Raw genomic sequence first — 17,610 nt, forward strand, 5'->3', positions numbered from 1 at the left:
AATTATACACAGAGGGTAGAGGCTCCAGTTATTTAAGGAAGCTTACAAGCCAGTTCATATTTTTAAGAAAGCTATTGTAGGCAGCATCAATTTTTAGTTTCACAGAGCAGCTTGTGTGTTTAAAAACATAGAATGTACTTGAAAGAAGAGTTTCTCCTTTCATGCACAAATAGTATGTGTTTGTCAGAGAAATCAGAAAATTCTGTTTGTTTCCCAGAGGTAACAGTTAAGAAGTTTATACCATCTAAACTTTTGTCTCATGATATTTAACACATGTGTGTTTACAAAAGTGACATTCATTAATAAAACTATAAATTAACAAAACTATAAATGTCAGTAAATGTGGAAATACAATCTTTAGTGGAGGATTAATAGTCTGTTGCATAACAATTAGTCCTACTTTAGAACTTTTAGGGTTTTCTGCTATAATGTGTCTTTCTTTAGTTTTGGGGGTAAATAAATATTTATATACATACTGCTATGGAATGACTCAGATGAATGGGAATGGGAAGGGGAGTTTGCTAGTGACACTTAATAGTTGATACCATCAGGAGGTATCTAGAGCCATGAGGGATGGTGTATTATTGGCCTAGGTGGTTTCTCATTTTATCCTATTTTGTCAAAAAAAAATCACCTCTTTCCCTGTTACACATTGAGGGCTACTACATTTCAGTGTAGTTTTTACACTTTGGAAGGGGACATAAAGGGCAGTTACCCACTGGGTAAAGCTCTTGAGCCACTGCTGAGAAGGGAGATATTGCAGATATTTTGAATCCTAAGTATTAAACATTATTTAAAAAAAAACAGTGAAGAAGAGACCAGAATGTGTCATTAAATGAGGATCTTCTCACGGCCAGAGTAGCCCAGAAGTAGTATGTACGTACAGCAAGCTCATCTCAGATCTCAGCAAACCACGTCAACATATACTTGGTTAATAAACCTGTTCCATAAGGAAATATTGTATTTCCTAACTGGAGCTGCATTGTGGGGTTGGGAGCATTATGTGTAATAGCAATTTAAATAAAAGGCTGTTAAATGGTTTATTCACCAAAAGTAGCCTTCTGGAGCTCCTGAATTTACAGATCGAAGTAAGTATGAAGTTCCTTTAGTTGAACCTTAGTGGTTGTTTTTCTCATTATTTTTGTTCTTCAGATATAGATTTTATAAGTATTTAAATTAGTTATTCAAATGCTAAATAAGACAATGTACACTGGCCAGCCCTGGTAGCTCACTCCTGTAATCCTAGCTACTCAGGAGGCTGAGATCTGAGGATCGAGTCCACCAGAAAGCTGGAAGTAGCACTGTGGCTCAAGTGGTAGTGCTTGCTTTGAGCTCAATTGCTCATGAGCCCCCATATAAAATGAAACAAAACACAAAAAAATACTGCTGTAGACTGTGGAAAGTTTTAGTAAATGTGAAGGCCTTTTTCTAAACTTGACACGTGTCAAAAATTTTACTAGTAAGAGAACATGATTATTAATTTGTATTGCTGTTTGGCAAAATAGATTCATGGGTAGTTTTATTTTAAAGTCTGAGGTTATTGTTACATGTACAACAATTTTGATCTTGCATGAGGTCAGCTAGAAGCTTTGAGAGTCTCCATGTTGCTTTTGTTTAGAAGTTTTGAAGCAGGATGTTTGTTTACTCTAGACTATAGAATGAAGTAGTCTTGAAAAGCTATGGAGAGAAGGATCTTAAAAAAAGACTCTGGAAGCCAGGCACTGGTGGCTCATGTCTCTAATCCTAGCTATTCAGGAGTCTGAGATCTGAGGATTGCGGTTCAAAGTCAGCCTGGGTAGGAAAGTCTGTGAAACTCTTATCTCCAATAAACCATCAGAAAACTGAAAGTGGCTCTGTGGCTCAAGTGGTAGAGCACTAGCCTTGAGCTGAAGTGCTGAGGGACAGTGTCCAGGCCTAACGTTCAAGCCCCATGACCAAACAACGACAACAACAACAAAGATTCTGGACTTGAGAAGTAGATGGGGAATTCTAAAACAGAAAGAATCAGAAAGGATATGTTAAGAAGGGAATAATTTTGTTGTCCTAGTTAATTGTGAGTAGAAGCCATTAGTTTATATTGCTACTTTTTATGAGTTGCCATGGCTATTAGAAAATATCTGATGCAGGCAGGTTCTGGTGGCTCATGCCTATAATCCTAACCTCTCAGGAGGCTGATACCTGAGAATCCAGGTTCAAAACCAGCCCAGGTTAAGGGCTTTGCTTGAAACGCTTATCTCCAGTTAACCACCAGAAAACTGGAACTGGAGCTGGGCTCAAAGAGGTAGAGCAAAAAGAGCTCAGGAACAGTGCCTAGACCCAGAGTTCAAGCCCCATAACTGACAGAAAAACAACAAGAAAAGAAAGTATGTGATGGAAGTTAGGTATTCCTTTATCAAGAGGAATAGTGAGAACCATGACAGATCATTTTTGATTTCCCTCTATTGTTTCCTACCACTTGATTTTTAAATTAAAACTTTTTGGAAATTATCTTTAAGTAGTTGTGCAAAGGAGCTGTCTTTCAACAAAACAGCATTATGAATATAATGCATCTTAAAGTTTACCATTACTTAAGAGAGATTAGATGCTTTACTCTTCCCCCAGAGAGACATGAAATAACAGCTTGGCCTTGGCTTGGCCTCTGTGGTCCTGAGTGGTTTTCCATCCTGGTAGACTTCCGTGTGAGAGGAAGGGAAAAAAGAGGAACTTAGGTGAGAAGCTGGTTGAATACTCCACTAGGAGTTGTTCTATAGCTTCTGTAAGCCCCTTCAGTCTGTTGAGGATTTTCTTGGCTGTTACTTTGCTGAGGAGGTTTTGAGGTAGTGTATCTTCTCACCATTCTGGGCAGTACTTGATGCACTTGAAGTTTCTTTGCAGTGCTTATGTGCAGTGATTCAATTTCGTTCTACATTTCTCTCTAGAGAATGAACATCATATGCTCCCTGGCCATCCAAATTGGTTTAAAGAAGTTTCAGTAGAGTTTCTGTCCCCCCTCTACCACGCCCCCTTCCCCCTGCCCCGCCAATAATTCATCTATGTGGTATGAAGTCAGTGAAGTATTTTTGAGGATATTGTGCAGTTATTGATAGAACACCTTTTGAGCCCTGAGAACATGAGCTATGTGATAGGTTTTCTGCAGTGGTTCAAAAGCTTCCAGAAAAGGCTAGGCAGACTTGTATCCTGGAGGGTGGGGTAAGGGAGGTATACCACATTAGAGTCTCACAAGAGAGAACACCCAAGTAATTTACAAGGTCTGGAATATCTTTTGAAGTTCTAACTACTAACGGGTGAACCAGTTGTCCATTCTCAGTCCATAGCCAGTTTGGGGTTCAATCAGAAAAGTTAGAAAAGTGTGGGGAGTAGGAGAGCTTTTAAAAAGTGAATTTTGAGAAATCCTGGTAAGTACTTGGTTTACTGAGGATATCCTTACACTTTTCACTTCCTATTATGTATTTGTGCATCTGGGAAATTGTGGTATGCAGTTCCTAAACTTATTTAGCTTTAGAGTTCTTTTTTTTTTAAATGCATAGAACATTTTATCAAATTATTTTTCGCCAAAACCACCTTTAGCAACCTGTTACTCGTAATTTCCATTTCTTAATCCTCCAGATCCACCCAACCAAATAGTTTGTAGTTAATAACATTATTTTTTTAAAGCCCACAGCTTAAGTTTTTCATAAAATCAAGTAGACAGCTGCTGTCGGATATGGCAGATAACTTAAAAAGGATTTTTTAAAAGACCTATAGGTCCAACAAACCTCTCTGAAAATCATTGTTTGTAGAGCTACAGTATGTTTCATGAAAAAGAGATTCACTGAGATTTTGGTAAAATTGTTGGACTACATTTTGAAACTTAGCATTTCTGTGATTTGTTTCTGTGATATCTAATTGTCATCTATTACATACATTTTAAGCAATCCAACGGGGTGCAGTGGGTATGCTGATAATTCCAACACTCAGGAGGCTGAGGCATGAGAATTGCAAATTTATAGGTCAACCAAGGCTACATAGTAAGACCCTCTTATAAGAATAAAACAAGTAAATAATAAAAACAAACATTTGGGGCTGGGAATGTGGCTTAGTGATAGAGTGCTTGCCTAGCATTCATGAAGTCGTGGGTTTGGTTCCTCAGTACCACATAAACAGAATAAGCTGCAAGTGGCACTGTGGCTCAAGTGGTAGAATGCTAACCTGGAAGTTCAGAGACAGTGCCTGGGCCCTAAATTCAAGCCTCAGGACTGGCAATACATAAATAAATAAAGTAGTCTTCACCAGATAGAATGATAGGTTAAATAGTTTACTATATTCTTTTTTGCTACCACAAGAAAGTATGGTTAAGTAGAGAGAACCCTGGTTTGTGCTGAACCATGTTCAAAGCCCAATGGCATTCTTCTTAGTCAGTGCACTACTGGATATCCTGTGAACAGATGCCCTCTGACCTTACACATTGTTCAAAACCAGTTTCATGCTCCATCAGAGAACCAGGAAGTCAGTGGTTTCTGAAACTAGAACATGTTTGAAAACGTATGGAGTTTACCAATAGTTGACTTTCCACTTTTATTTTATATGATAAGGCTTTGTATCTGAAGAAGTTGGTTTGGAAGTTCAAGTATCCTGACTTTTTCTTTTGCTTTCACAGAAGGAAGAAACCTGTTGAAAAATGAGGTGAATTAATGCTTGGGTACTCAGGAACCCTGGACAGCTACATGAGGTGTTTAAAAACCGCCCTCACCATCTTGCCAAACAAGTCTCTGCTCATGAGGCCTAACAACATGAACCAGCCAAGAAAGGACAGTGTCCTGCCCTGTAGGAACAGTGACTGCTGACCACGGAGAGCAAACTGGGCCAGTACCATGAAGGAAGTGGTTTATTGGTCACCCAAGAAGGTGGCAGACTGGTTGTTGGAGAATGCTATGCCAGAATACTGTGAACCTCTGGAACATTTCACAGGCCAGGATTTGATCAACCTAACTCAAGAAGACTTCAAAAAACCCCCATTGTGCCGAGTCTCTTCTGACAACGGACAGCGGCTCTTGGACATGATAGAGACCTTGAAAATGGAGCACCACATGGAAGCACACAAAAATGGCCATGCCAACGGGCACCTCAGCATTGGCGTAGATGTCCCCACCCCTGACGGCAGCTTCAGCATCAAGATTAAACCCAATGGGATGCCAAATGGGTATAGGAAAGAGATGATAAAGATCCCCATGCCGGAACCAGAGCGCTCCCAGTACCCCATGGAGTGGGGCAAGACTTTTCTGGCCTTTCTTTATGCACTTTGCTGTTTTGTTCTCACCACAGTGATGATCTCGGTCGTCCATGAACGAGTACCTCCTAAGGAGGTGCAGCCTCCACTACCAGACACATTTTTTGACCATTTTAACCGGGTGCAGTGGGCCTTTTCTATTTGCGAAATTAACGGCATGATCCTTGTAGGACTCTGGTTAATTCAGTGGCTGCTTTTAAAATACAAGTAAGTAAAGTAAAAGCTTCAAAATTCAACAATAGGCAGGGTTTGCACTCTTGACATCTGATTATCATTCGGCATCAAATATATTAATATTGGAATCAAAGCACTTGAATTCTTTTTTTTCCTTTTCCTTTTTAAACTACATCCTATGAAGCTAAAGCTTTGTCAACATTAAGAAAATATTGTGTTTATTTCCTGTTTTGTACAGAGATTCATATAGAATCCAGGTTAATAGGATTATGAGAAGTGATTTATTTTTACTTCAAAAGAATGGCCTCAGGCATTTTCAGGGTGCAGGTTATTGAATAACAGATAAACTACATAGTCTTGTTTGATGCTACTAACTTATTAAGGAAATTGTTGACAGTTGGTCAAATCACTGTAAATGTTTGGATAGCTTTTCCCATGCAGTTAGACCTGTAAACCTTACTAATTGTTTCCACATGGAATTCAGAACAGCTTATCCCACAGTGACTTGGGATGTTGGGAAGTTGATTCCTTAGGACTATGACTTCATTTAGGTAGATGTAGTGCCCAGGTACCTAGTGGATTTCCACCTTTTGGAATGTGTAGCACTTAAAGCCTATGTGACTATGCCAGTCCAGGTTCTTGGGATAAGTAGGCAGCTTCACTTTGTTTCCAGAGGTTCAGAGTGGCTTTCGTGCCCTAAGTTCTAAACTTAATTGGGACCTTGGGTAACTTCGGTAAATACTTGCCTTTGGTTTGAATTAATTGTGTTTGTCATTGGTACTGATTTTCTTCTGAGTGGAATATCTTCTTGGCTTTTCCTGCATGGGGGTTGGGAATCAGTTTAAGGAACAAGAAGTTCTCTGTGGTGAATGGTGTTTTCATGACCTATGCTGTAGTTTTATATTAAACAGATCATCTTAAGTCAAGAAAACAAATTGTGAGCTGAGTGTTCATGCTGCACTTTCTCTTCAGTTCCCCCCACCCACCCTGTGGGCGTGGCGTTTTATAGAGACTTTAAATTTATAAATTATGTTCCTATAAATAGAAATGAAGACAGTGCCTGACTTTTATTTCTTCTTCTTCTTTTCTCTTTTTTTCTTTCTGGCCAGGGGAAGACTTAGTTTGGATAAAGAAAATCATGAAGAAGCAAATGTTTGTTTGGGGCTGATTTGACATAATTTGAAATACAGTTGTTGGTTGGGCTGCTTTTGATTTGGTGAAAAACCTGTTTATGGTGTTTTCATTTTGAGAGCCTAAACAAAGAAGAATAGGATTTAGAAGTAATGAGATGCTCAGAAGTCATTTTGGACTGTCAAATTTGGACTGCTTTTGTTTTACACTCTGTAGACTGCTTTTGTCTTACACTCTGTTTGGCTTTTCAAGTTTTTTTTTCATTTAAAAGCCCAGTCGGGGTGAAATGCCAGTACTATTCCTTTATGAAGGCCATGTCAGCTCAAATTATGCTTCCCACTTTTTCTTGATGTCTGTTATTTTGTTTATATGAGTTTGTTTTTTCATCATAGTCCTGACATCCAAATAAATAATTTATTGCCCCCAGAATATAACTCTCAGAAAGACATACCATGATTGTCACAGAACTGTGATTTTTTTTTTTTTTGGTCGGTCGTGGGGCTTGAACTCTGGGCCTAGGCGCTGTCAGAACTGTGATTTTTTTTTAAAATAATCTTATTCTTGTTGTAAGAGAGCTCCTAACTAGAACACTATAATTTCTTGAAAATAAGCCCTGATCTTTTTCCCAGCAGGGAAATTTCCCCACAATCTGTTTATCTTTATACCTTCTAATTTCATTATTTTTCTGGTGCTTATTGCCAGGATGATAGTCATTTATGTATTTAAATAGTTCAGCAGCAATAAACCAGTTGATTTGTGTCTGGTGAAAAATTAACACAGTTCTGGGATGCAGGTAGCCCTGCGTCCTTGCCCAGCCCTGGCCTATCATATTGGACAGCTTGGGTGAATTCCTTAGTCTCAAAAGCCTGTTTTTCTTAGAGAAAATATGGGCCTTTCAGTATAGATTTTTGTTGTCCTATGTAACTATGAATTGTGTTTGATCCTAATGCTGTTGGCTAGGCCATAAGTTGCATGCAGTTTTAACTAGCTTCAGAGTGTTTTTGTCCCAAATGTATTCAAATGAAGAGTCTTCCTAAGTCTTCTCTCTGAGCTCTGGTGGAACAGAGACAAGGAAAATGGAAACAGGCTATTGTTGTAAGCATCCTCCATCCCTGACCTGGGCCATATCCCTGCTCTCCGGTCTCCTTTGAGACACCTTGATTTGAGTGTATGTGGCTCAGCAGCCTCTAAAGGGGTAGGCAAAAGAGATGATACATGAGCAGCAGTAGTATTGATGAGCTTCCTTTCCCTGGCACTCACAAAGATGAAAATCTTTGGTAGTATCAGAGAGACTCCTTTCTAGTTAATTGACTGTTAAGAGTATAGCAGTTCTATTCATGCAGCGTTTTGAAGAAATGAGTCATTCTAGTTATGGGGTATCATGATTTAACAGAGTTAAACCTCTACCTCTTCTTTTATTTCATTCTTTTGAGTTTTAACCCCTCACCCCAACCTCTGCTAGGAGGTTACCAACACATTTTATTCAGCCTTCTAATTTGGCTACTAATTCCCAACAGGGCATTTACTTGATTTTAAGAATACTAGAAATCTTAAAACAAATCAAAACAATAAAACATCAGCCTAAACCAAACTGTGGCTCATACCTGAAATCCGAGCTACAGTAAGCTGAGATCTGAGAATCTTGGTTTGAAGCTATTCTAGACAGACAAATTCAGGAGACTCTTATGCTCCATTAACCAGCAAAAAGCCAGAAGTGGAGCTGTAGCTCAAGTGGGAGAGCACCAGTCTTGAGTGAACACTCTAAGGAACAGCACCCTGACTTCAAGCCTTAGTACTAGCATGCATACACATATGCCAGCCTATTCCTTAGCCTTTATGCTTTCTGTTTAGAGAAGAAACAGGATGAACTCTAGAAGATGCCTTACTGAGATCCTAGAACTAGGCCCAAATCCCTCAACAACAACCCTATAGTCAGATCTTGGAGATGCTGAAAACCTTGATGTTGAATTTGTAATACTATGACATTTGGTTGGTTCTGTGTTGTATAGGGTAGTCTTTTACTGTTAAAAGTTTTGGATTTCTGTACTTACTTTTTCCTTCCTTTCACTTTTTACATCTCCCCATCATGTCTGAAGATATATATGCTTGTATATATACATGTATCCATGCGGGAGTTCCGTGAGAAGTGAAAAGCAGCGATAATGCCTGTCCTTGAGAGCTTTTTTGGTTTTTAAAATTGTAAATAATGTTGTCTCCCCATTTAGAATTGGACTTTCAAGCCACTGACTAGGAAAAATTCCTGGGAAATCTCTGCATTTCTGTCAGACATCACTGCAAAACAGGTATCCCTTGTTTTAAGAAAGCATGATAAAGAATATACAGTATTAAGCTTATAGATGATAAAGCCTAAGGACTTTTCATGCATGACTAAGTCTTGGCTAGCACTGTGGCACCTCTGCGTAATATGGGTGGCCCCACTCTGTCAAGCCAATGCAAACCCTGCAGAGGAGAAGGCCCGAGGGGCAGGACTGTAGAGTTTCCAATCAAAAGTTGTCTCATCATCAGAGCAATCTTATGACTGAGTGTGGTGATCAGAATACCTCAGACTCAACTTGTCTAAATCCAGATTTGGTAGTTGTTTCTTCTAATTTATTTGTCCTCCACTTAGGCCAGTGGCATTTTCTCAAAAACTAGAACAACTCACTTCCTCTTATCCAGTTAGTGTGAATTCTACGTTCAGATATATCTCTTCTTTCCATTCCTAACTGGTGCTCTGTAGTGGGAGCTTAGGTAGGAACCCAACTCTTTAGCCAGAAGCTCAGAGTTCTTCATAATCACATCCCAATCAAACCTACCATACTTCTAGCTACCTCACTCCAGATTTCTCTATCTCCTTAAGTGCCTATCACTTACCATTCTATCGGTTGCATGTGTGTCTCCTCCATTGCTATATTCCACAAAGGAGGAAAACAAGATCCAGTCATCTTCCACCTCTGTATGGGGCTGCCTGGCTCAGATTCTGGCATATAGAAATGCCTTGAAAGTTGTTTATTCCAGATCCATTCATTAATGCAGCTTAAGTCCACTGAGCAGCCTACTGTGTATGGGCACTTGTAGGCCCTGGGGATGCTACAGTGAGCAGAGGATTTGGATGCTCTTATGAAGCTTGTAGTCTGGCCAGGGTTAAGGCAAACTGAGCAAATGAATGTATAATGCCATGGAAGTGGAGGAAGACACGGCATATAAAGGGCTAGTGAGTGTTGGAAATTGTGGGGCAACAGTGGCCATTTAGATTGAGTAATTAGTAGGTTACTAATGAGATGACAAGTTAGCAGATCCCTGAATCAAACTGGGGAGACTCTCATGCAGGTGTTTGGGGGAGAGAAGTCTAGGCAGAAGACAGCAAGTGGAGTTTTAGAGGCTTATTTGAGGAATACCCAAAGGTCTAAATGGCCCATTGGTTTGGGAGAAGGCCTTGAAGTGCAAACAGTGCTCAGCTAGGGCAGGTGGGGATTTTATTTCAAGTGTGGTGAATCACTGGAGTATAATAATGTGATTGAAAGATTGGCTGCATAGGCAACAGAGAAGGAAGCGATGAAGCTGCAGCGTAGGTGAGGACACCGCTGCGGTGGTCCCAGTGGTGGACTAAACTTCACTCAGGTGTTTGTCCAGTGAATAAAATTCATGCTGGGAGGAAAGATGGGATGAACTCTTTCTAGAAATTTTTGCTTCTGTTGCGTTTGGAAGTGCCTATCTTTTGTAGCTACTCGTCCATCTTCTCTTATACTTCTAACGATTTTCAGCTCTGTCTGCAAATCTTTGATTTTTGTGTGAAATTTTTAGGGAGATAAGAGTTGACTAGTTCAGAGGCTGTTGCAATGTGACTATATTGGTCGAATCATGTATATCCTGGTAAAAGTTTCAGTGGTTTATAGGGTTAGGTTTTTGCCTAAAATGACTAACATAAATCAATTGGGATGGGGAACAGTTATATAAGGATAAATTAAATACTGCCACATATATTGGTCTACTGATAATAAAAAATATTTGAAGAAGAAAGGAAAGGAGTCATCGGATAGTTGAGTTATGGGTGGAGTTGAGTTTAATGAAAGTAGGGCTATGGCTGCGGGGGGGGGGTGAAGCATTTTCTTTTTTGAACTGTTACATAGAGTTGTAGTGAGACTGGTGAATGGAAATGGGCACTGAATGGGCTCTTTGAAAAACTGATCCTGCGTCAGAAGGCAAGGAACTAGAGAAGGGAAATATTTGACAGATTCTGTTCATGACCTCTATATTTAGAAGTGTTTCTAGGGGCTTTGTTGATCCCACAGGAAGGAACAGCTACAATTTTCCAGAGTGGCTTTTCTGGGATTTTACTTAGTGTACTGGGATGGATTTTTGGATGTTAACCAGCATGATGTATTTTAGATTCAGAGATAATTTGGGGAAAGACATTTTTGTTTTTTAATTTGTTTAGTAGCACTAAGGATTGAATCAGTGCCTTGTGCATGCTAATAAGCACATGTTCTACCCATGAGCTATACTCACAGCTTTATTGTATATCTTAACCTTTAATAAGCCTTTGATAAAGGGTATGATTTTAGAGGGACTTTCAGTTGAGTTTTTGCCAATATAAGACTAACATTTTCTTCTCTTCTGTGACTGCAGTCTAATTTCTCAGGACAAAATCTTTGAGCTGATTGACAGTCACTTCTGTCAAATACTAATCTGATTGTTTAGGGTTTGTGTTCTATTTAATAGACTTGACTCCATACTAACATTATATTATCCTATTTTAATTTCGTCAGTGTTCCTTTTCATATTCAGTTTACTGAATGAAAGTACTTACTCATTCTTCCAATCTCCAAGGTGGTTAAATGACTACAGATACTGAGGACATTTTTTCGTGTCTTTGAGGTTATAATTAAAGTTCTTAGAAGTACTTGAAACCAAGAAATTTGACCTGAAGCAGGTCTTTCCAGATTTTTAGTGAGTAACTTGTTTTCTAAATTCCAGAACACTTTCTTAAGTTCATTTCACTGTGTTATAATTAACCTTATCCTGTGATAGACTAGAAGGCTAGTCTCTAATGGAATTTCCTACTATCTTTCTATTTGCCGAATTACTGGAGACTGTGCTAGGCATGTAACGGAGAACAGCAAGACAGTTGCCTAGAGATTATATTCAGGGGAATTCTGGTTCTTACAGAAACATCTCAGCTGTTCTGTTGAAATTCTGTCCAAGTATAAAACTCATGAGGACAAAATTCTCTCATGTTACTGTAGCTTCTTTGGCAGCACTCCTGTATTTAATTGGCTGATAAACTGCCACATTCCTCTCCGGTAGTGAAGTAAGATAAGAGCTCAGTGATTGTCTTTCCCCTTCCTTTTTCTTCTCTCCATGCGTATATCTGCATCTATTTTATGTTCATCCTTTATTCTGTTCCTTTTCATCTATGTTATCAAAAATCATTTCATCCTACTCAAGAGACAGATTCCTAACTAGAGTCATAACATTTTTTTAAATCACGCACTGTATCGTTATTTTGAAACAATCAGTGTTAGTCTCTTCTCTCAGTGAGGATATGTGAACCTTGGAGGATCTACTGACTTGTTCATCATGCCACCACAGCCTACACTGAGGACTAGATGCTCTTCATTATCAATCCAGTTTGAAGATTTTCTGGTACATCAAGCACTGTTCCTCTGGAGATGTATTTTTTTCTTAGCAGATACAGTAGCATATGGTGTGTGTGCCTAGGACAAAGATAATGAAAACACATTAGTTCAAGGGGTTTGTTGTGTTGGCATGTCTTTGTTGTTGCTAATGATTGAGACAGAATCTTTCCAGGCATCCCGCTCTAGTCTTGAACTTGCTATGTAGTATAAGGTGGCTTTGAATTGGTGACAATTGTATTATTGCCGTGGTATTTCGGTGTGGCATTCTAGTGGTAGTTATGTGGCTGTGTCCTTGGGATGGTCACATCTTCTGCACATTGTGGAAATGTACATAGCTTGGTCCTAATTGACTGTTGTCTTGTACCCTTCTTGGTGGGGCTCTCCTTACCACCCTTCTAGAAAGAACATCATGTTTGCCAAAACCTCTCTTTTGCTTCTCCATTGAAGACCCCTGACCAGGTGAGTCCAAGTTCATTCCTTTCTCTTGTGGTTTCAGCCAGGCATTTTCTCCTCTCCTTTTGCTGCTGATCCTTCTTTCCTTTTCTAGGGACTTCCCCTTAACCTCTTCTCTTCCCAGATTATCAGGACCTTGTATCCTTTCCAGCCCTCTGTGTGCCCTTTGCGTGTCCTCTGCTTTCTTTTCCTCTTCCACTAGGAACATTGTAATGCAGGACACCTTAGGTGCTGGGTGGCAGGTTCAGTGCAGATTGTGCCTTGCTTTTCATTTTACCCTAGGTAACTGATGGTGTCACCTGCTTTCACCTGTTCTGATTTCTACCACTTTAGGTCTCATGACCTAAATACTAGCCTAAACTCTAGGAGTGTAAGGAAACTAAATTTCACTCTGGATGATCCCTAAAATTTTTGATCCCAGCAATTTAGCTTTTAAGTTACTCTAAGCATATTAGGAGACATTTTAAACTGAGAGTCAAGATAAAAGGAAGAGAATAAAATATTATAAAGATGTATGATAGTATTTTTGGATAATGTTTTGTAATTTTTACTAATAAACTCAAGAACACTTACATGATGCATCTTCTTTGTAGGCAGTTTAGAAGATAATAATAAATGATCCAGTATGGATGTGTCCCCTAAAAGTTCACAAGTGGGAAAATTGATCCTCAAATTCATATGTGAATAGTGTTTGGAAGCAGGTCTTCAGGGTACATTGGGATTAGATGAAGTCATGAGGGCGGGGTCCTCCATGGTGGTAGTCCTGTCTACCCTGTTGTCACATGTGTTCCATCTTGCCATGTGATGCCTGCCCCAGGCTCTTGGACTTCGCAGCCTGCAGAACCATAGCAAGTCACTTCTCAGCTCATACAGAATATGTCACTGTAAGCTGGCTGATGTCCCTGTTCTCCAACCCCAGATAGCATCAACACCAAGATCCTCTTAGCAAATTAGGAGGTTCTATCAGACCTTGTCACTTCATGTACTTTTTCCTTGATTTACTTGCTGGTCAGCAAATACTGCATCCCAGCCTCTGAAATCTTCTCTCAGAGATATTTACTTCCTGGTTAATCTCTATAGAAGGAGACCTTCTCTCATGAACTTAGCTTCAAATTGTAACTCAACTTTGCCCATTGACACTACCACTGAATGTTACACATACCTAACATGCTCTGTATTTTACCTGTTTATTTTCTACTTCCTCCACCATAATAAACACCAAGAGATAGGCTTTTTCCATTCTGTTCAACTGCTATATTCCTAATACCAAGAATAATGGTACATATATTCAGTATATGACTGAATAAACAATAATAGCTAGGAAGTCTATGCTGATGACATTTTTTTTTGAAGACCCTACCTTTGTTTTTTGTCAGTTGAGGGGCTTGAACTCAGGGCCTAGACACTGTTCCTGAGCCACAGCACCACTTCTGGTTTTTTGGTGGTTAATTGGAGGTAAGATTCTCACATACTTTCCTGCCTGGGCTGGCTTTGAACTGTGATCCTCAAATCTCAGGTTCTGGAGTAGCTAGGATTACAGGTGTGAGTTACCAGTACCTGGTAAGACTGTACCTTTCAGGCCAGAGATAATTTTGTAATATGGGCTACTCTTTACAAATTACCCACACTAGTGTAGTGTAGATCATTCCCTAGACTTAGACAACTCTGCACTGTAGTGCAGATTTTGTACAGAGAAGCTTGTGAGATACAGGGGGTGTATAGTCTAAGCCCCTCACTTGTTTTTGAGCAGTTGATTGATAATCTAAAGACAGTTTGGTGATAATTCTTTCATTGACTGTGGTCTAGCATAGTACTTAAACTCTCAATACCTTAATTTCTTCTTCTGTAATTAATTTCTTCTCCTGCTATGTAGATGCCCAAGAAATATTAAATGAGATCAACGTCTCCCAGGAAAGCATTTTTATTTTGAATTGTTTGTTCTACAGCATTTGGTTTTTGCCCTTTCATTTGTTTGACTAACCTTTCCTTGGAATTTTCTCTGCAGAAGTCCTGAATTCAAAGTCTCAGATATTCATGATCTGCCCTCTGGAGCAGTGGGGAGCCACTCTTCCCAGGCTGTGGTGGGTGGAGAACCTATATAGAGCATTAGGGAGACAGTAAGGGAAGGGAGAAAGATGGCAGAATTCACAGATCTCAATCTTCAAGGCTCTCAGTCCCAGTTAGATGTGCGGAGCCATCTCAATAAAGGTTTTAAGTTAAAACATGAGTGTGGAAAAAAAGGGAAGATGAATGGAAAATGAATATTGGCAGATTGACAAACATGTAAGGACCATACATGTCATAGTAACTCTCCCTGAGTAAGGCACAACTCCCCCTAACAGCTTTCTCTAAAAGAAGGAATGAGACACTGCTTCTGTAGGTAGCTGTGGTAACAGTGTCACTATTAAAAAATAAAACCAGTCTTCTGGATCCATGGATTCTGAAAATATCCTGGAAAAAAACTACATCTGTACTAAACATGAGCAGACTTATTTTTTCTTGTCATTATTCCCTAGTCAATAATAACAGCTATTTATTATATAGCATTTTGTTTGGCATAATTCACCCAGATATGATTTCAAGTGTAAGGGTGTATATGAATACATTATATGCATATGCTACCCACTTTTTGTTAAAGATTTGAGTATCTTTAGATTTTTGGAATCCCAGAGAGACTCTGGAACTAATTCCTAAAGGGAAAACTACCAAAAGCTAGGAAAAAAGTATTGAAATGACTGATAGGATGGGAGGGCTCTGTCCAGTGGGGACTCTGTAATGTTCAGGTAGATGATTAGGGCTATAGCAGAAAATAATGGGAAAAACCGGGGGAAAATATTTACAAGTGAATGTGAGAAACTGAGATTGGCTTTAGGGAGTCAAGAGTGGCCCTTGTTGAAGAGAATTGTAAAAGGAGACTGGAGCCAGACACTGATGATTCAGCTACTCAGGAGGCTGAGATCTGAGGATCGAGATTCGAAATCAGCCCTAGCAGAAAAGTCCCAAGAGATTCTTATCTCCAATAAACTACTCAGATAAAGCCAGAAATGGTACTGGGCCTCAAGTGATAGAGCGCTAGTCTTGAGCACAAAGAGGCTCAGGGACAGTACCCACGTCCTGAGTTTCCCCCCAGGACTGGGGGAGGGGGGAAAGAAAAAGAAAAAAGAGGAGTCCTGAGAGTTTGAACTAAGAGTTGATAAGCAGTTGTCACAGTGGAGTAGCTATCTAATTTAATTTGGGACCTGCAGAAGGGTGTCTGGAGGATTATGAGTAGAGGAAAATGAAGGTATAGATAGATAGAACTGCTTTAGGGTAGGCAATCTCTGAAGCAAATGACTACCACAGTGGAATGAAGACATATTTTAGAAGACAGAGAAGGGCTGGCATTGATCCTGCTTAAAGGCAAGAGGGTCTTTGTAGAGCGTGATCGAAAGCACTGAGGGCTAAAGTGGAAGTGTCGAGGATGATGATAAGGGCAGAGGGAGGCCAGGGTAGCCAGAGACCAGGAAGATGCAGGGCCTTATGGTCTTGGGGAAGAATTGGAGTTCATTCAAAATGTAATTGAGAGAGCCATTAAAGGATGTAATCTGTTTAGCTTCTTCTTCTTCTTTTTTTTTTTAGAAAACATTATTGTAGATACCCTCTGTAGAATGGATTTTGAGATTTTTAATCCAAGCTATCAAAATAAAATACCATAGACTATGTGGTTTACAAACACCTACAGTTTCTCAGTTGTGGAGGCCAAGGACTCCAAGATTATTGCTTAACCGCTTTCTTGATTCACTGATAACTGACAGCTAGCTCTGTCTTCATATGGTGGAAGGCTGTCTAGTTCCCTCCCTGCTTCTTTGTTAAGAGCACTAAAATCCCATTCTGGAGGGCTATGTTCTGTGATCTTACCACTATGATTTGGGATTGGGGGGAGGGTGTGCATGAATGTTTAGGCTGTGATTGGAGGCCAGAGTGGCAGTAGGAACCAGAAGGAGATGGAACATTGAGGAATGGATGACTTCAGAATGACTAAACACATGAAGGATGTGATAATAAGCTTGTCTGACTGGCCACAGACTCTAAACAGAAATGACAACTGGGCACTTACAACTTTGGATAGCTATGTGGTATGGATTTTATTTAGAGCTTTGCTAACATAGTATTAATGAAATTGCTAGTCTTTTTTAGAGTTGTGGTGAATGTGAACTAGCACATGAAACACTAAATTAATGAAACATTTAAGGAGCTTTTGAAAAGTCATTAAAATGCAATAGAATGTTACTCATCTATGAGCACTTAAAACAGATTTCTTCACCATGTGAGGCAATTTTTTTATTGTGAAAATACTGTACAGAGGGGTTACAATTACATGGGCAAGGTAATGAGTACATTTCTTATCAAGCATTATAGCCTCCTCTTTTGTTTTCCCATCCCTTCCCATCTCCCCTCCTTCCCCCCCACCCAATTTTCCTACCCTCCCCCCACCAAAGTTGTAAAGTTTGTTTTTCCACATAATGACTTGTACATCTCATTGTTGCAATGGGTCCACCTGTATCCCTATTTAAACGATTTGATTTTTCCTTTCCCCTCCAGAAATTATACCAGCATCAAATATAGTGAAAGCAGGGGTTATACCATAGGGGAGGGACATACAAAGCAACGAAGAAATAATCTTATAAATGTGTTAGAAACAATCTCACAAAAGAAAAAAAACAACATTTGAACACATATCTTAGGGTTCATTTCCCTAACATCAACTTATCTGACCTTTTCTGCTTAACTCAGACATATACTGGTTATTGCAAATAAGGGAAACCATGGGACCTATGTTCTTTGGGCCTGGCTTACTTAATTTAATATATTTTTTCCCAAGTCTTTCCATTTCCTAACAAATGGGGCAATGTCATTCTTTCTGATGGAGGCATAGAATTCCATTGTGTATATATACCACATTCATCT

At 39.5% G+C, this 17,610-nt stretch overlaps 1 protein-coding gene across 14 annotated transcripts in view; it reads left to right on the forward strand.

The window, feature by feature from the left end:
• The window catches only part of Sgms1 (sphingomyelin synthase 1), a 248,832-nt gene that overhangs the window by 203,090 nt on the left and 28,132 nt on the right, over positions 1 to 17,610 (forward strand). For all 14 annotated transcript variants that reach the window (XM_013017174.1, XM_013017180.1, XM_013017178.1 and 11 more), the window contains one exon: positions 4,637 to 5,473. In XM_013017174.1, coding sequence (XP_012872628.1) covers positions 4,851 to 5,473 — 623 coding nt within the window. In that variant the 5' untranslated portion in view covers positions 4,637 to 4,850. The remainder of the gene's footprint in view (positions 1 to 4,636; positions 5,474 to 17,610) is intronic.

The sequence above is a fragment of the Dipodomys ordii genome, unplaced genomic scaffold, assembly GCF_000151885.1.
Source record: "Dipodomys ordii isolate 6190 unplaced genomic scaffold, Dord_2.0 Scaffold34, whole genome shotgun sequence".
NCBI lineage: Eukaryota > Metazoa > Chordata > Mammalia > Rodentia > Heteromyidae > Dipodomys > Dipodomys ordii.